The sequence below is a fragment of the Danio rerio genome, chromosome 16, assembly GCF_052040795.2.
Source record: "Danio rerio strain M-AB ecotype USA chromosome 16, GRCz13ab, whole genome shotgun sequence".
In the NCBI taxonomy this organism is placed as follows: Eukaryota; Metazoa; Chordata; class Actinopteri; order Cypriniformes; family Danionidae; genus Danio; species Danio rerio.
Genome location: NC_141036.1, coordinates 46974924 through 46995368, shown reverse-complemented (window position 1 = coordinate 46995368; position 20445 = coordinate 46974924). Strand labels below are relative to the sequence as shown.

The 20445-nt window shown below is 35.2% G+C and overlaps 1 protein-coding gene across 11 annotated transcripts in view; it reads right to left on the bottom strand.

Moving 5' to 3' along the window:
- The window catches only part of nek11 (NIMA-related kinase 11), a 246927-nt gene that overhangs the window by 111617 nt on the left and 114865 nt on the right, over positions 1-20445 (bottom strand). For 9 of the 11 annotated variants that reach the window (XR_015511922.1, XM_087287725.1, XM_087287724.1 and 6 more), the window contains exon 16: positions 8105-8300. Coding sequence is in view for 10 of the 11 variants with exons in the window: in XM_087287725.1 (XP_087143851.1) it covers positions 8105-8300 (196 nt within the window). In the remaining variant the exon portion in view is untranslated. Of the gene's footprint in view, positions 1-6159; positions 8301-20445 lie in introns of those variants that run through there. The other 2 variants (XM_087287730.1, XM_087287729.1) reach the window with 1 other exon arrangement.

Below are 20445 nucleotides of genomic sequence, written 5' to 3'. Positions count from 1 at the left end.
GCATAAGAAAATGAAGAGTTTAGATGAGAAGGCTAAGAAAAATGTTCATTTTTAAATGGAAATTTCAGATGGCACTTAGAGGTTTTTGCATATGAACATTTTTGGCTCTATACACCAACACAATGGATATGAGATGAAACAAACAAGATGTACGTTAACTGCAGACTGTCAGCTTTAATTTTCAGGCAATATTTTCTGCTCAAATTTAGCCAAATCCTTCAGAACTCACTGGACAGTGCTTCACAGTGCTGATGGAGAATGACCCAAAGCATACTGCAAAAACAACCACAGAGTTTTGAAAGGAAAGAATTGGAATGTTATGCAATGGCCAAGTCAATCACCTGACCTTAATCTGTTTGAGCTTGCATTTTACTTGCTGAAGACAAAACTGATGGGAAAATGTCCCAAGAACAAGCAGAAGCTGAAGACAGTTGCAGTAGAGGCCTAACAGAGCATCACCAGGATTGAAACCCAGCATCTGGTGATGTCTATGCGTTCCAGACTTCAGGCTGTAATTGACTGCAAAGGATTTGCAACCAAGTATTAAAAAGTGAAAGTTTGATTTATGATTATTATTCTGTCTCATTACATTTGGTCCCTTAACAAGTGGGAGGCATATATGTAAACTGTTATAATTCCTACAGTGTTCACCTGATTTGAATCTATATACCCTCAAATTAAATCTGATAGTCTGTAGTTGAAGCACATCTTGGTACTTTAATTTTTTAAATCCATTGTGTTGGTGTATAGAACTGTTAGAATTGTGTCGACCTAACTGTACTTGACAATAAAATATTTCAGGTATTTGGCATGAAAATATTTCTTCTTTCATATACAGTAGATAACAAAAACAAACAAACAAACAAAAAAACAAACAAACAAAAAACACTATATACAACTACTGAATATAAGCAATAAAAATTAATAATAAATGCAACCCAGGACCACAAAACCTATTTTAAAGGTATAGCTTTATACCCTTATGACTTGTTTTGTGGTAAAGTGTCACAAATGACAAAATTACTAAATTTAAAAAGCAAAAATAAATAAATAAATAAAATAAATAAATAAATATATACACACATATATATATACACACATACAATAAAGCCAGTAAAGTATCAGTAGGTTCATTTATGGGGCCCATTTATACAAGCTTCCACTGCCCCCGTCTCTTCCATTTGATCATGGCCAGACGAGCTGAGGGCAGCGGGAGGCAAAAAGGTGCTTATTATCCTCCTGTCTAATTATGTCTTGTTCTTTGGCTGAGCTGAAAAAAAAGCACATGCTGTTGAGATTTGAGTTTTAGACCACTTTAAGCGATCACTGTAATTCTGAGGTCAACAATGCACTCTGTGCAAACACAGGCCTGTTGACAGAGCTGCTGAAATTATACCTCACAACAACCATCGACTCCAGATTTCAGCATGAATTTGTTTGATATTATTCATACGATAGATATCAAAGTTAGGGATGCCCCTTCAAATGGTTCCTTGCCAAGATATATGATAATAATCATAATTTACAGTACTACTACTGTCAAACATATAGTTAAGTATGTGTCTGTGGCATTCCAGTTAAAAATACTGGTCACACTTTATTTAGATGGTCTGTTTTTAACATTGGATCTACATGTCAACTAATTCTCATTAGATTACAAGTAGACTTTTAGGTTGGGCTTAGGGTAGATGCAAGTTGACATGTACTTGCAAATTTTCTTATAGTCAATTAAATGTCTGTTGAAGGAGCAGTATCAACAGATATAAAGCAGACAGTCTACTTATACTCAAATGAGTTATGTCACATAATGTTGGTTATGTCAGTGGGTGTAAACAATTTTATGTATATCAGTATATTAGATGTGTGAGTCTCTGAAATAAAGATACCACACTTGAGCTACTTTTTTATTTTATGTTTAATAGACTGTACAAAACTTAATTCTAGTTTAGGCTCTTCTTTTTTGGGGGTACAATGTACAAAACATTACTTTAACCTTAATTTTTTTGGAATGTAATTTTTTACATTTGTTTTTTTCTGCAATTCACTTTACTGGTTGAATTACCACTTTTAGTCATTAAAATGCTTGGCTAATTAACTGATCTCAATAATATAAGAGAACTGTTAATTTTGCAATGATATTTAGATTTTCCGGGACCTAAACTGCAGCTCAGCATAAGAAGTTTGGCCAGAGGAAAAATAGTCGTGCCAAACTGAGCATGGTTTCTCTCTAGGTTTTCTTCTCTAGGTTTTTTTTTTTTTTTTCAATTGAAGGTTTTAACTTCAATTGGTGAAGTTTGTTTCACACTGCTGTCGCCATTGGCTTGCTTGGTTTGGGACTTGTTAAGCTGCGCATCGAAAGATTTGCTCTTCAGTGTTTGGACTCTCAGCAGTGAACATTAAACCACACTGAACTGAACTAAACTGAACTTCAACTCTGAAAACTGGACTGACAGTTTCAATTCACAAATTCAACTTTAGAGCATGTCTTGGGACTATGGGGAAAACCGGTGCACCCGGATGAAACCTACGCCAACACGGGGAGAACATGCAAACTCTACACAGAAATAGCAACTAACACAACTGGGATTCAAACCAGGGACCTTCCTGCTGTGAAGTGACATTGCTAACCACTGAGCCACCAAGTCGCACAGAACAATTTTTCATTTTCCTAATTTATGACTAATGTAAAGAAAGTCACCATCTTCCTCATTTACTTCAGTCATTCTGGTTAAAGGTGTTTTATTCAAGGCTTTAGAGAATACAGCAAACAACTTCACTTTGCTTATTTGTCAAATGCAGTTGGTTTAGAGATGCTCCTGTATAGTATGTGCTCTACTGTTGGTAAATACAGCTGTCAATCCATGTCACACACCAACTGAGTGAAAAAAACCTGTCAAAACTAAACTCACAATTTGTCTTTCAGTCAGTCGCTCCATCCATTTTATAAACATTTTTTTTTTACCCGTTTGACTGGACGAAGCACAGGCATCGAATCCCATACGACATCTGCCATTGTCTGTGACAATATTCTGTCACTCTCCAGTCAAAACATATCAGTCACGGTAATGAGACAGTGTTGATATGAACACAACACCAACTAGAATCGCAAAGCTATGGATCTTAGATGGATCGTACAGTTCTCTGAACCTTTAAGCCACAGGGTGTATTAAAGCTTTGTTTTTCTGACATGTGGAAAAGTGAAAACAGTAGGAGGACGTGAGGTATGTGGTTAATACTTGACAGCAAACTGGAACACTATTTAAAATGTGAAAATGTAATTTAACAGCGCAGCATGGCTGCACAAGACACAGCTATGAACTTGATGTGATACAAAGTTCTCTGAGCTTCTGCCAACTGTACTTAAAGGCTGATAAAGAGATGGAATGTCTTGCTTTATTGTCCTCACCCCACACACAACCTTTACTTTTCACTTTAAGGGCTTCGATATTCTCACAACAAAGCTCTTTTTTTGTTCTTTGCACAGGCTAAAAAGAAGTTTGAAATACATTTTCAGAAATACAGTGTTTGTGAACATCCTGATGTTTAGTTTGTCCTCGGTCCAGAAATTGTTTAAAGATGGAGAAAACTTTTCTGAAAGTTCACTTTGGAAAACCATTTCATACCGTACGTTTAATTTATGAATTGTGTTTTTGTATTTATGAACTGTTTTAAATTTACGAATTAGATTTTGCGCTTGCACAAACTGTGTTTTGAATTTACGAATTGTGTTTTGCGTATTTACAAATTTTGTTTTGATTTTACAAATTGGATTTTGTGCATTTACAAGCTGCGTTTTGAATTTACAAATTGGATTTTGCGGATTTACAAACTGGGTTTTGAATTTACGAATTGGATTTTGCGCCTTTACGAAATGTGTTTTCATTTAGGAATTGGATTTTGCATATTTATGAATTGTGTTTTGAATTTAGTTATAAAATTGAATTTACTACCTTATAATAACGACTGACGGGTTTATAGTTCACTTTTCTTCTCAGAATTTGTGTGATGTAAACTGCTAATATTGAAAATATTTAGAATTATGAAGTTTAAACTGTATTTATGAATTATGATGCAACTCCAGAATTAAAAGAGACAACACTGCAAAAAATGCAGTTACACACAATTCCGTCATGTTGTTCCAACAAAAATTGGTTAAGATATAATTTTTACAAATTTAAGTGGAACTTTCTTTTTCCTTCATCTTAGTCTCTATTTCAGCAACTATACATCTCGGCAACTATACCGGTATATGTTTTACTTAGCGAATGTCCTTCCAGCCGCATCCCAGTACAGGGAAACACCCATACACTCTTATTCACACACACCCATTCACTACAGCCTATGTATCACTATGCCACCTGGGCTGAACATACAACAATTAAGTTATCTCTAAAACAAACCTCAAGAATTATATTGAGTCAGCTAATTTAAAAAAAAAAAAGTTTGAACAAAATATTCTTTCTTATATAATATACTATTCTTTTTTTTAAAGAATTTGGTCACAAAATTGTGATATAAAAAAATTTGATCTGCAATAAATATACTCGAAATGGTGAGAATGGTGAGAATGTCAGAATTACAAGATGAGTTTTTTTTTTAAACTAAGAATTGAGTTAATATTTGGGAGAAAAAAAATCAGAAGATACAAACACAAAATAAATAAACTCAGAATTGCAAGATTCTGTCACATATAAATTATCTCATAGAAATCACAGAAATAAAAACGTTTAACTTTAACTGTCAACATTTATCCTTACAATTCAAGTCAGAATTTGTTAACACTTTAAAATAATGGTCCATTAGTTAACATAGATTTATAAATACCATAATAAATGTATAACTACTTGCTAGTAAATACATAAACAAACATTAACAAACAAGTAGTAATGCAGTTGTTACGTTACTTATTTTCTTTTGTTAACGTTACTAAAGGTTAAGTTAAGTTTAATTAACGTTTACTAATGTTAACTCACTAGTTAACATGCCCAACTTTAAATAATAATAATGCATTAGTAATGTTGAATGATGATTATTAAATACCTTGGTAATGTTAGTAAATACATTAACTAATGGACCATTACTCTAAAGTGTTAATTGTGAGATATGTAAAGCCAGAATTGTGAGAACCTTTTTCAGACCCAGAGCTGTGAAATAAAAACTAAATTACCCTTTTTAAATCCCCTTTCTCTTCGATTGCTTGAAGTATTTCAGGGCCTTAATAGTGAGATAAAGAGACCAACTAGCAATCCATCACTATAACAAACAGCTGTTTGTAAAAACATGTACATCATCTGATTAAATCAGTGATGGTATTGTGCAGAACACTCAATCTTCTGAGTGGTACAATGTGTGCAGTTCAACTGGTGAGATTATTAAAGCCATCTTTTGAGTCTACACTATCTTTAAACAGGGGAAAAAAGGACAACATTCTTACATTCATGTCATGGAAAAGTCGATAAGTTGTAATGAATGTCTGGCTTTGCTTCAGCGATAACAACACACAATACAATGGAGAATGCAGACTGGAGCGGTAGCTCAGCTTGAGTCCCTGTACCTCGCTGTTTTCTGCTATTGATCTTACACTGTTGCGCTTTACTCAGCTTGCTAACTTCTGAGCTGGGAGAAATCAGACAATTTTTGGTGAATAGGAGCGGCAACACAGGTTGATTAGTAACTATAATCGTAAAACACCAGGGGTTTGTAGAGGATAGTGACAAAAATTTTATATTTGAATGCAGTGCACTGCTTTCAAAACAGCAAGATGGAAAAACTAACCAGAGACAGGTAAACTTATCAGAAGTTAAACTTATTTATACATCATATAACGTAACAACAACAACAACAAAAAGATAAGACACATCAACATAAATTTTACAGTACGAACACAGTAAAAGAAATTGATTTCTTTAGTACTTTTTGTAGAGAATCTCAAAGCTGAATACATTTATTAAAGCAAATAATAATCACATCCAAAATAAGTTTGTTTTGACATAAGATGTGTGTATTTTATATATTTATTCTGTATATGTAACACAAACACACATTAAAACAAAATTATATAAAACTTTTCTGCATAGATATTTAAATTTAATATATAATTTGAATCAAATACATATAACAGCGGATCCCAACCAGTACCAGTCTGTGGATCAATTGGTACCGAGCCTCAAAAGAAATCATTAATTATTTCCATTTTAATTATTATCCGAGTTTGAACGATTATTTCTTTTGAAAAATTTTCTATTTTAAAAAACGACGATATTTAATTATATCTTGTTCACTTGAGTATTTTTGAGCAACATTTTTTAGTTGGATGAGACGTTAAACCAAGGTCATTGAAAAAATCCCAGGATGTCCTTCAAAAAAAAAAAAAAAGAGTAGGGGTTTAACCCGGCATCCTGGCCAAATTTGCCTCTGTCCATCATGGTCTCCTAACCACCCCCTTATCACTCTCTCATTACCACCAATCAGCTGGTGTGTGGTCTGGCGCAATATGGCTGCCGTAGCAACATCCAGGTGGATGCTGAACACTAGTAGTGGATGAGAAGATTCCCCGCAAAAATGTGTAAAGCGCTTTGAGTGTCCAGAAAAGCGCCATTAAAATTTAACCAACAAGATATCAAAATTAGAAAGAAACAGACATTTTGGAAAGTGTCTTTGCAAAGGGGAAAATGCTCACAAAATGGGAAAGGGAAGGACCCACAAACTGCCAAAGAATGGATCCACAAGCCATTTGTCAAAAAATCTGGTGAGTCCAGTATGTCTGTGTGTGCAAGAAGAGATAGCAAATGACAGCGGTCATTCACATATTGTGTCTTTTGCGTGCCAAAATTTGTTAGTTCCAACAGAGGCACACAGCTTGCGTGCGCATATTGAAAGCAATGCGTGCAAGCCTTCCAGGCACCCAGGCGCCCCTAGTTAAAAACATGAGTCACGTGACAAGAACTGATCAGCTTCATATTATGTGTGAAATATAAACATTTCGGTAGCACAGCAGCACTTTTCAATTTTGGCCATAATTAAACTTGTATCAGAGTTGCAGCAATGTTTTGTCTGCTGGTCATCCTCTGAGAAAATAGTTGATGGTTACCAAGCATCATCATCTACTTACACAGATCCCCCGGGTCGCAGTAAAATTGTCAAGCGCAGACCGGTCCACGGTGACAAAACGTTTTCTCAAATAGATGTATGCATGTATTTATATAAACACAATAAACCCACTGTACACACAAATCCACACACATATTACATCAAAATAAACTACGTGATAATTTGCGTTTAATCTTTGCTCAGCACTAATTTACATCTTTCTATTTTTGTATTTACAAATGTGACGCATATGCAGTGAAGCTCTTTAAAGCATGAGAAAATTTCATGACACACTACAAATGTTAGGGTTAAGTGTGTATTGCAGAATTGCAAGCACTCACTTTTGGCAGTTTTACACCTACTTAACAGTTCTTGACCTCAGTGAGCTACAAACAAAAATTAAGTATCACTGGAAAGAAGACACTTTGAGCTTTACTATGCACATAATTACTATCAAGTGTAGATTTGAATTACACATTTTACATATTATTTAATATATTTCATATTATAGTTAAAAATGCTAAAATTTATAAAAATGTGTATTTAATTTTCAATGATATACAGTATATTTGACCCCAGACTGCAAAACCAAAACCGAGATATATACAATAAATAAGCTTTCCATTGATGGATGGTTTGTTAGGACAGGAAAATATTCGTCCAAAATACAATGATTTGAAAATCTGGAAAAACTCAAATCTGTAATTTTGACCCAAGCAACGTATTTTTTATTTTTTTTTATGCTTTGTGCTTAAGGTTTTGTGATCCATGCTCTCACTCATCCACACACATAAATAAACATATTTCAACATTTCTGCCCTTTCAATTTCAACTCATGAACCTATTTTTATACTCTATATTTTTAACAAACCTGATTGCATTGTATTTTGTGTTAGTTGTGGAGTTCTCATAATACAAAGCCACACCGCAGGCAGATCAAATAAATAGATATAGAGATCTGTATGATTCTTGACACATTGTGTTAGTGTGTGCGTCTGCTTCATTCTTATCTTACAGTGTTTTCCTGCGCTGCCAGAAGAATCTCTTCATAATAAAGAAGTTGATCTACTTCAAAGCAGTCGCTGGGTTTCTCCACCAGCTCTATCAGAGTCTGTCTAATGCTCTCCTCGCTCTCCTGCTTCTGTCTGGCCTGCTTCAGATAATCATAGACCTTCAGGAACACCTCCTCACCCAGCCTCCGACACACAGACCTGTAATAAAACATCAGAACACAAATTTATATAAAAAGTGAACATAATCCTCAGTACATAAATGATTGCGTCTCACTAGTGTACACTTAAACTGCAAGAGACTCAACGTGATTCAATGCTCCAATATAATGAAATCAAGATCTTTTTCACTCTTTGATTGAAAAAGGGAGAATTACGTTTGCAGTGTTAAACTGATAAGCAGTGCTGTTCACACTGATAAGAACAACATTTAGTTTAAAAACCGCACAAACTAGAAGTTGCTGCAGACTGTTAATTTAATATGATGATGCAATTCCAGCTGAAATGGAATATTAAGTAGAGGGCAGGGCTTTAAACTTGTGCTCCTCCTGTCATCTTTCACTTGCAGCAAACCAAAAGTTGCAGGGGCGTGGCTAAACACACTCTGCCCAAGCCGTCAAACAGAGAAGAACAGCCATTCTACAGTAGGAGCAATTGGTCAGATTTTGAAATAATTTTTTTGTATACATTAAATTGCTAATATGAATTGTTCACCTTAAGACTAACAATGCACACTAGCAAATCAAAACATTTTGCAAATTTGATAGGTATTCAATCCTCAAAACAGTCAGTTCATGTAGCGGTGCGTGACTGTCAGCTGAAGCGCTCCATAGTGATAAATAGATGCTGTTCAAACCGATTCTGTACACGTGATTTGAAGCAGAGCGAGAGTGGACACTCTAGATTTGGGTGCATGTTTGAACAGACATATACCCATAAAAATAAATAATAATAATAACATCTAAACAAGTTGATCTTGCTGGGTTTTCTTTTCAACACAACTAATTTGTCTTAAATGGGCATAAAAAGCTAAGAAAGCAACCAAAGTCTTTCATTATAGATCGGTATATATTTAAAGTAACACCTCTTTTTAATGTACGGGATATCCCTTAATTTCAAATCCCGATGTTGAAAGGTATGGGTTAAACCTTTAAATTGCACTTTAAACTGAATACTAGTATCTTGAAAAATATCTAGCAAAATATTATGTACTGTCATCATGGCAAAGATTAAAGAAATCAGTTATTAGAAATCAGTTAATAAAAGTATTATGATCGGAAAATTATCGTCTGAAAAAAATCTTGTTTCCGTTCAAAAGAAATTGGGCAAAAACATACAGGGGGCTAATAATTCAGGAGGTAAGTCATTTTCAAGTACTTTTCAGTTAAGACCGCTCAAACGTGCCATTTGGTGTAGAATTCTTATGCACAGCCTCTTTAAAACTGCAAATAAACAAACTTCTATTCTGAGTTTTTGCTCTACATGTATCCTGAAGCATTCAGAGTGTCAACACTGTGGGACAAGTGGATGCATCCAAGCGGGACCTCTTGTAAAATGGCCCCCTGACAGGTGTTGGGAATGTGAGCAGGCAGCGTGAATCACATCCTCCACTCAATGTCAGTGTGATCTCTACCGGCACCTTTGGACCCCTCAGCAAGAGTAGAGCGGCCACACACACACACATACAGACACACACATACACATGCATGCATGAGGTGAAATGTGTCAACAGCTGGCAGACCAAAAATAGACTCTTTCCTGTTCTATCCAATGGAGTTAAAAATAAGCAATGCCTCAGTGAGTATGTCAATTTAGAGCAAGAGTGATAATGATTTATATGAGTGAGACTTTGGAGAGTTCCAATGATTTATGAGTTGGTGTAAGTGTTCAACTTTTTGGCAAAGATGGAAATGTTCAGATAATCTGTAACCTGTAGTTAAATATATTAGTTAATTGGCAGTTTATAGCATTTATCGCAATTTATGTTTTATGAGAGAATTTAGTTCTTCTGTGGTATTGAATTTAGGAGCTTGATCTCTCTTTTGACAACTATAAAGTCCCCATGAACCGAAAGCTGCGACTGTAATTTTTTTCATATTGTGACAGTTCCTAGAGAAACTGAATATTAAATGAGAGAACAGTGGGTGTGGCTTGTGTTTTTTTACTGCATGCTGATTGGATGTAGGCATTTCAGAAAGATCGGGAAAAGGGTTTGGGGGGAGTATATACAACCTAAAAGACTCCTCCTCCTCGCCATTTCTGTTTGTTGTCAAAACACGGTTAAGGCAGCATGGTTAAATAGGTTATATTAAATGAATGATGCCACACCCAATTTCTAAGATGCATAATCTGACAATTTAACTAAAAACAAAACAAAACAGCAAGTACTTTTATTTTTAGATTTTAATTAAAGATTAAAAGGGAAAACCTTTTCTTTCTTATTGACATGCATAGATTAATTGTTCAACACAAAACTAGCAATGTGAGCCAACAAAATTATACGGTTAGGTTTGATTTCATGGGGACTTTAAAAGTTGAAAAATGGACATTTAATGACATTTTTGGTAGTTGGAGTTTGTGTATTATACTGTACTCTTAGGTTGGTTGTGTAAATTATGGTAGTTAAAAAGGGTTGATAGCAGCCAGTTTTATCTCTCTTATTATATGGATGTAGATTTTTTTAATGTTTTCATTTTTTTAACCGTTGATACAAGGCAGGATGGATCCATGCTTCCATGTTGCCGATGCCATATTCTGACCTTACCATCTGAATGTCACAGCAGAAATCGAGACTTATCAGACCAGGTAAGGCTTTTCCAATCTTCTATTGAGCAATTTTGGTGAGCCTGTGCAAATTGTAGCCTCAGTTTCCTGTTTTAAGCTGACAGGAGCGGCACCCGGCATGTTCTTTTGCTGCTGTAGCCCATCTGCCACAAGGTTGAATGTGTTGTGCATTCAGAGATGCTATTCTGCAGACCTCAGTTGTAACGAGTGGTTATTTGAGTAAGTGTTGCCTTTCTATCAGCTGGAACCAGTCTGGCCATTCTACTCTGACCTCTGGCATCAACAAGACATTTGCATCCACAGAACAGCCGCTCACTCGATATTTTCTTTTTTTTTTTGGACCATTCTCTGTAAACCCTAGAGATGGTTGTGCGTGAAAATCCCAGTAGATCAGCAGTTTCTGAAATTCTCAGACCAGCCCGTCTGGCACCAATAACAATGCCACATCTAAAGGCATTTAAATCACCTTTCTTCCCCATTCTGATGCTCGGTTTGAACTGCAGCAGATCGTTTTCACCATGCCTAAATGCATGAGTTTCTGCCATGTGATTGGTTGATTAGAAATTTGCGTTACGAGCAGTTGTACAGGTGTGCCTAATATAGTGGTTGGTGAGTGTACAATGATTTGCCTAATTGCCTTATTTAGCCTAGTTACCCTACAGTATAGTTAAGCATTTAAATGCCACTTTAAGCTGAATACTTGTATTTTGAAAAAAATATTTAGTCAAATATTATGTACAGTCATCATGGTAAAGAGAAAATAAATCATTTATTAGAGATGAGTTATTAAAACTAGTATGTTTAGAAATGTCTTGAAAAAAATCATTCTTTCCGTTAAACAGAAATTGGGTAAAAATGTCCAGGGGGGTAATAATTCTGACTTTAACTGTATATCATTGCCTTCTCTTCCAAACAAAGAGACACAAAAACCAGAATCCTCAGGCATTGCAAACAAAAATGATTTGGACTTTCCAAGACAGGGAGCCTTATTGTTCTGGACAGTGCAACATTTGTGACACAAAGTGTGAAAAGCTCAGAGTAAATGATGGATTGCAGGCCACTGCAGCTTAGAGGTTTCATCTGAGAGGGTTAAGGATTACAAGGTTTGGGTTAGTTTCACTCAGCACCCAAAAGCCAGAGTAATGTCATCTGGCAGAGTATAAGGATAGAAGGAGACAACGAAAGAGATGAACGATTCCCCTCTTACAAACCCAATTAAAAGAAACACAAGGGGTCCAGACTCCAGAAGATGTGTGTGGGCTTTTTGTCCATCTGTAGCCATCTAAACGGAAAGAAACTACAAGAGCAGCTTTCTTAGTCCTAATTTAACCCTTTTGTAGCACGTTTCATTTATTCTTTCTTTTTAAAGTTAATTACTGCACTAATCAACCAGTGCCACTGTACATTTGTTGCTTGCTGTTAATAAACAAAAAGTGTCTTCTGACTGTAAGAAAGCTGAGTCCACCTTGCTTTTTAACTACTAAAAAAACAGCAATTGTTTAAAATGTCTAAACTAGTTAATTATGGTATTAAAATGTGTTTTCATTAATCAGATCATATGTGAATGGTGCTTAATGCAGATTTAAACAACACTGAAAAATATGATTCATTGGATATACTCAATTTTTAAAGGGGTGGTCCAGTACAATATTATTCATTCATTTTCTAGTCGGCTTAGTCCTTTTATTAATCCAGCGTCTTTATTTAAAATAATAATATTTATATTCTTTTATTAATCACAGCAGAATAAACCACCAACTTATCCAGGACGTTTTTACGCAGCAGATGCCCTTCCAGCCGCAACCCATCTCTGGGAAACAGTACGATATCATATTTTAAATTTTAGTTGATGTGCAAGCTTTGTGAAAATAAACAACATCTCTAAATGTAATACACTCAAGTTCAATGCAAAGGGAGAAAATGGCTTTTACAGAGCACACAGAGAAGGGCGGTGGCCAGATGCGCTTTAATATTATAGCAGAGAAAGTTAAAATTCCGTCCAAATGCTGCTATTTTCACAGAGCTTTTTCTGTTTCTGCATTTGGGTTTCCAAAGTACACGGCACAAAGAGGGAAGTGCTTACAAAATTGTATTAATATTGCAATATACTGTATATAGCAGAATAACAAAACATCACAATGTTAGATTTTTCCAATATCGTGCAGCTCGAATAAAAAATAATCACTGAATCAGTGTTTCAAATGTGGAAACACATTAAGAAATTTTGTAAACCATATGTCACGTAACACAATCAGCAAAACACTAAATCAGGGGTTTTCAAACTGTGGGTCGCGACCCACTAGTGGGTTGTACAGTGAACAAAGGTGGGTCACGCAACGTCACATAGCTGCAGCTATATTTACATTGCGGTGAATCAAAACCAGTACGATTGACGGCAATAACTTAAAAACCTCTTGCCCTAAAAATATCTGAAGTGTGTTTCCTACAAAAAGACAAAGCTAGTTTTGTTTCACAGCTGTCTTTTTCTTTTTTTCGCTCGACATTACGAGCACTGCTCTGTTTGAGCTCTCGCAATCTGCGTTTAGCCAGTAAAGCTAGCGCAGAGCAGAGCTCTCAGTAAGGGACCGTCTGAAAAGTGCTTTTTTTCCTAGTTTTTTTCAGGGTTTTTTTTTGCTCTGTCCTGCGTGTTTTATTTTAAACACTACTAATTTTCTCTTAAATGAGCACAAACAGTTATTAAAGTAGTCGAATGCTTCATTATTGATCTGTGCATTCTTACATTAACACCTCTGTTATCAAACAAAACACAATGAGAGATTCATTTGCTGCTCTTCACTAAATAACTATAGTAACTTTAACCAATATGCAAATACAATTAAAAGTGAAATAGATTTTAGTGCTTTATTTAATTTCTGTATAGGCCATTGATTTTATAGGCTAAACCTTTTATTTTATTGTCAATATTTTCTAATGTTTGCTATGTATTCTATAATTTGAAGCTATTTATTGTCTCATATTTTTTACATCCCAACGTTGGACAGATTGCTAATCAATAAATACCTATAGTGCTATCTTTTAGCTTTAACGTCAGCTAATGTTGTGGAAGGGCATAGATGTTATGGAAAATAGTAATGGAAAATAGTGTTACTACCCCCATCATTCCTTCCTCAAGCAAATGTGTAAATATTAGATGTATTCAGCAATAACGTTAACTGCATTGGCATATTTATCTGACGTTTTCCCAGCTTGTAGTAGTCGATCAAAAAGCTATTTAGTTTCTTATGACTACACTAGCAGTGAAATTTACTGCAATGTGACGGGGCTTGATCATAATCCAGAAGCTTAATCAAAGGTTGATCATATTCTCTTCTAAAAAAAGAAGAGAATCTTTTTCAACAACAAAAACAAAGATCACAGTTACAGCCAGCATCCCACAAAAAGCACTTTGAGCCTCATTTTGTGCATTTCAAATTGCAAAATCCAAAAAGCCGCACACCATATATTTTTGACTGCTTTAAATTTTTTTTTAAACTCATTTTTCCATAATAAAATATTATGGTGGGTCTTGAGATTGAATTACTTGCCTAGGTGTGTCCCGGAATAAAAAAGTTTGGGAATCCCTGCACTAACTTATACTCTCAGAGATAATAGTACAAAGTTTGTCACTGGGGTGGTACCATTTCAAGTACTACACTTTTGTACCGTATACATAGGTGGGCATTAATACCTTTAGGGTACATTTCTGTACCTTTAAGGTTCACTTTTTGTACTTTTAAGGTACTGCGAGTTACACAGATGTACTTTTTAGGTATTCATATGTACCTATAAGGACCTGTTTGGAACCAATTGACAGATTGTGTAAATTTTTTCTGAGAGTGTACCTCAGGAAGGTCTTTCAGTTTCACAAACTTATTAATTAGATTAATTAATAAAAAAAATCCATCTTTATTCCACGCTAAGAATGAATGAATGAATTATTAAATTGCAGTTTATTTAAACAAATGCATTTTCACTAGTGGACATTTAATACACCATAACAAAAAACATTTTAGGACATGGAATAGACTGAAATTTTTCTTTAGACTAAGATGAAGTTCTTTTAAGAACAACTCACAGAAAGGAAATGTAAACTGGTTATTCTATGGCATTACTGCCAAAAGCCTCTTTTGGAGCCTTTATTTTTTAAAAATAAAGCCTTTATTTTGATTTCAATGGGAATGGTACAGCTCTGAAAGACTCAAATCAGCATTCGATTATAAAACAAGTTAACTCAAATGTGTAAAGCCCATGGTTGTTTTCCAAATAAAACAATATATGTTTCTCTTCATGCCCAGAAAAAAACACCCTCAATCATATCTGCGACTTTCAATTTTTATCTGTATCATAACATAAAGCTATTTTCTATAACAGATGAAAATATTCTAATAGAAAAGACACCCCCTGCTGACAATGTTATTGAACCACATTTATTTAGAGAGCATGCTTTGCTTTTGGCCAAGAAGTTTTGCTTTTGCCTTTACTTTTGGAGTCAAGGGCATCAATAAACATTAAGCACAACACTGCTATTAAAAAAAATAGATTTGTTTAATACTTAAAAGAACATTTTGATTTCAAATCGGTTTTAATCTTTCTATTTCAATGTTTCACTTTTAATTTAACCTCTAACCTTATTGTTTTTTTAATTAATTGCAAAATTTAACAATTTCTGTGTTGATAACATTGCTACAGTAGACTACATTTCTTCTCAGTGTCGATGTTACTGTATATGCAAAAAAAGCAAGTGTTGAAAAGCTAAATAAAGAGCGAGTGGAAAATTGCCAAATGACATTTTGTGAGTCATTCTATGAAATGGATGCATTTTGGCAGTTTGCAGTTCATATATCTGCATATCTCTTCATGACATCTCGAAAAGCTTCCATGAAACAACCAGCAGCTATTCACATAGAGTCAATCCCAATGATCAGATCCACTTATAGAACTTGTATGCTTTTGGTTTTTGCACTTTCTGTTTAACTGAGAAGGAGCAGCCAATGTGAGATGTTCTAATTGATACCAAACCTCACTGATGCCTTTGAGCCTGAATTCAAGCAAATCCAAAAGACAACAGCCAGTGGCCTTCCAGTATTCCCAGCTGAGTGAAAGCCTTTAGGGAGGAACAACTACCAATTAATGTCAATGGTGCAGATTCCTTGAGGCTCTGGTAATGACATAAAACACTTCATGAGTCAATGTAAGAAGAAAAAACCAAGGCCCAAGAGCATAAAGGAATCCCTCCAGTTAACACAGAGAAAAAGTGACATGGAGTTAGAGGAATAATGGACTAATTAGCATGTGAAAAGTGGCTTTTAATAATGATGAACTGACATAACGGGTGCCACACACTAGCTATGTTTCCATCCGAATAAGTCAACTAAATTTATGCGCAAAACTGGATTATTGCATAAAAGATGTGCGAATAAAGCAGCGTTTCCATCCAACAAGTCAACGAGAACAAAAGCGTCACTTCCAGATTAACTAGCGCCAAATATCAACTATAAAAACCGAATTTACAGTGGTAGGAGACTGCGTTAATCTTGTCTTTATTTAATAAATGACTTTCACCTCAGAAGACGATGCCAACATGCAATGAACACGTGGTGTTTGTAGGCGCAAGATGCGGAGTGCAGACGCTCATTACAATCCTGGAGGTATTAATATTATAATAAAGTAATACTGAAATGGTTATGGCATTTTAGAATGAGCAAAACAACATGTCAGATGTTTTATAATGTGGTCATCCTGCTGTTTTTTTCCATTCACACACATTTCTATCATCACATTACAATTATAACAAAATCACATGACCTTTTTTAATGCACATACTGGAATTTGTTCGGTAAAAGTGTTTTCATCTTAGTTCATGCAGATCTTTTCTTAAAAAAAAAGTTAAACACGTATATTTTTCTTAATATTATTATTCTATTTGATTTAAAATTCATTTTAATTAAATGAAATATTGTATTTATTTTTTTTAGTCACCAATAGTAGCTACGTTTTCATCCACCTATTTAAAAAATGCATTCATGGGAACACCAAGATGTCCATTCATTTTGAAAATGTACATAAAAATAGGTGGGTGGAAACATAGCTACTGTTGCTGACTAAAAAAAACAAATGAAATTAGTTAGACTTCTTTCTTGACTTCACACAGAAAAAGCAACGTGTGGCATGACATCACCGCTGTACTGACTCTGTCAGATAAATAATGACTGATCATGTATGATGACTAATCAAAAACTGTTCAGTCAATTATACTGAATGGCGTTCGGAAACTATAAACTATTGTTTATTGTGTACAATATTCATCAACAATATATAAAAAAATATAATGATGGCGATGTCCAAGAAGACGATACTAGCATTAACATCCGTTGTAACCATATATGGTTTACCTAGATCGTGTGTGAGTTATTGTGTGTGGCTGAAACGTGTGTTGGTCTGTGGGTCTGCAGCTGGATATTATTGGCTTGAAGCAGAAAGCGCGAGTACTGTATGTCTGTGGTCTGGAGGTATTATAAAGTTTATTATGTCAACATTTCCATAGCAAACTGTGAGATATGTAAACTTTGTTTTCACAAGCTTTGGAGACATAGCATAAATTCTGCTTTAAATAATAGGTAACCTATAGTTTTGTTATGAGCCACGGCTGTGTTCAAAATGACATCAACGTTTTCAAAGCACACTGCAAAGGAGCGCAAATGTAAACATGAAGATCATTAAAAATTAACTGTAAAAATACTTTGAAAGCAAATTACACCTAAGAAAGATTACTTTAATGCTGTTTTTTTATTTTTTTATATATAATTCTAAGTTTAAATGTTGGAATGTTCTAAAGCAGGGGTGTCCAAACTCGGTCCTGGAGGGCCGGTGTCCTGCTGAGTTTAGCTCCAACTTGCTTCAACACACCTGCCAGGTGGTTTTCAGTTTATCATGTAAGAGCTTGATTAGCCGTTTCAGGTGTGTTTGATTAAGATTGCAGCTAAACTCTCTAGGACACTGGCCCTCCAGGACCGAGTTTGGACACCACTGTTCTAAAGGAATAGGGCATAGGGGGGATAACTGGGAATAGAACACAGCCAGGAACAATGTTTCTAACATGGTTCTAACTCCAGAGGTCGCAAGCATAGAAATTCAAATCAACGAACTATGTTTTTTACTGACAGAACTTGCGACCTTAGTTGACTAACCATGGTTTTCAGAAACTCAAAACTTAAAATTAAATGACTCGAGGGCTAAAAAAAACCCGATCAGGACACAGTCTAGTTTGAACTAGCTTAAAAAATATTATTACAAAAAGAAAAAATAATAATAATTGAACACATTTTTGAAGAGAGAAATCAGTGAAACAACTTACTAAACAATATTAAGTTGAAGCTGCTTTTTAATTTTTTTAGTTTATCAAACTGGTAAAACATTCACTCCCAGAATGATCCAGAATAACACAAGCAACCCTATTGTTTTCCAGCAGGACACCACTGTCACTGCTTCTCATTAGTTCTGTTATTCCTGTCTTGACACAATATCTAGCAGGTCACTTGAGAGTGTCAAGCGTCAATGGGAAAAGTTGTGCCTGGAGGCTGACAGCACTCATATCATACAGGTGTCAGGCCTGATGAGTGGCAGACAACTGCTGATGTTGAGGAACGCCAGCGCAATCCTCCAGCCCGCTCAATCCTCCGCAGTAATGGGGATGGGATATGAGCGTGTGCGGTCTGGGATTAAATCGATTGTGGCCCCCCTGCCCACTTCAGCGTGAGGTAATTGCTGTCTCCTTCTCTCCACGCTTCCCTGGAGTTTCACTGTGACTCTGGAAGTTTGTGCACTCCAGCATGGAGAAACTGAGACAGAAAATTGCTTTATTTTATGAACTGCACAGAATACGTGTATGGGTTTATTAGAGAGAATTTAAAGAAGCCTGTCAGGAGCAGGTTATGGCTTTGTTATAAACACCGCTTTAATTAATAGTAAAGTCTCTGTGAGAGGGAAAAACTGCAGGTTGTTGTTAAGGTTTCAGCATGAAAATTAGGATTTAAAAATACTGAGGTACAGAGTGGATGGGGGAAAATGGATACATCTGAAAACTAAGGCGGGGCTGCAGACATTCACCTACTGTATCTGATAGGAGCTTTTCCTCAATATTAAGTAGCCTACACACACAGTTCAGTTCTGCATTCTCTCAGTGGAAGATCAGACTTCGCAAGTTTGATATGGATAACAAACTCCCAGGTGTACTTTATAAAGTCATTCACATCACCCTGGCTATTCTGTTTCACTGTCTTAACAATAAAATGAAAACATGATGTGAGGAACTGACTATTTTCATTTTGATATTAGCAACTTAACAGACAGCAAAAATGTTGAGGCGTTGTGCAGCTGCATAATATGAGCGTCATCTTCATGCATATTTATAACAAAATGGAGCCAATAAAATTACTGCCTCCTTTTGTTTTCATTGAAAATACGAAACATACCATCTTTTTCACTGAATATCAGTTTTAATAATCAATAATGGGCATTTTAAAAGTATAATGTACAATGAGTTTATACAATAGAGAAAAAAAAGGCAAGCAATCAATTGTGCAGAATCGGTGTCCGCGGTTACATTAATTAACATATTAATCTAACTTATACTTGCGCTCATCTAAAACACGTTACCTGAGAACAAGTAATAGATTCAAAAGACTAAAGGTGGGGAATATGTTTTAATATATAGACAACAAGATGAATTATATATCACGTTTAACAAATATAGTGAGATTAGATCCAACGGGAGATGCTTGATGAACAGTCTGACTTGCAGAGCTCTTATATGGGTATGTGCTCAAAGCACGCTGCAGCACATGCCAAAGTGTGTGTCTGTGTGTGTGTGTGGTCACGTGATGTGTGTTTTCTCCATTTTAATGTGGACAGAGAACTGTTCAGAAACGCTGGGTGGAACGCAAGTGTGGACGCGGATTGATTTCATTCTAAAACGCCATTGAGTTGCTTTTTGAATGTGTCTGTCATGATCCCGTTTTTACAGTGGCCGGGAAGTGCAAAACAACATAACAAAGTATGAAACTTTTATGAAGCTTGAGTCAAATTTACATTTTGGAAAACATTTTTACTCATCATAAGACACAATTATATATTGAAAAAACTATTTTTACCAAGGATGAAACAAATTTACACTTTAGAAAAAAAAATTAAGATGCAAAACACTTTTACCAGTCCCCAAACAAATTTACAATGACAGATTCTTTAGGTTAAGGGAATATATTAAACACCGGAAAATATCAGCTTGTGTGTAGACACAGTCCACAAAGCACAGCATATGTTGACGGATATAGATATCAAAATCCACCTCAACATGTGTAGTCTTAAATACCTCAGTTAGATAGGTTGATTAATACTCTTGCTGAACTTTGTGACTTGGGTTCGAATCCCGTTGATGACATGTAAATTATAACTATTTCTTTACATTAATTTTGGTTGTATACTGATCTGCTACAAAAATATTAAAATTAAAAATGTTTACAAAGACACTGACACCAAGTAGTAAGAATATTTATTTGGTATGGGC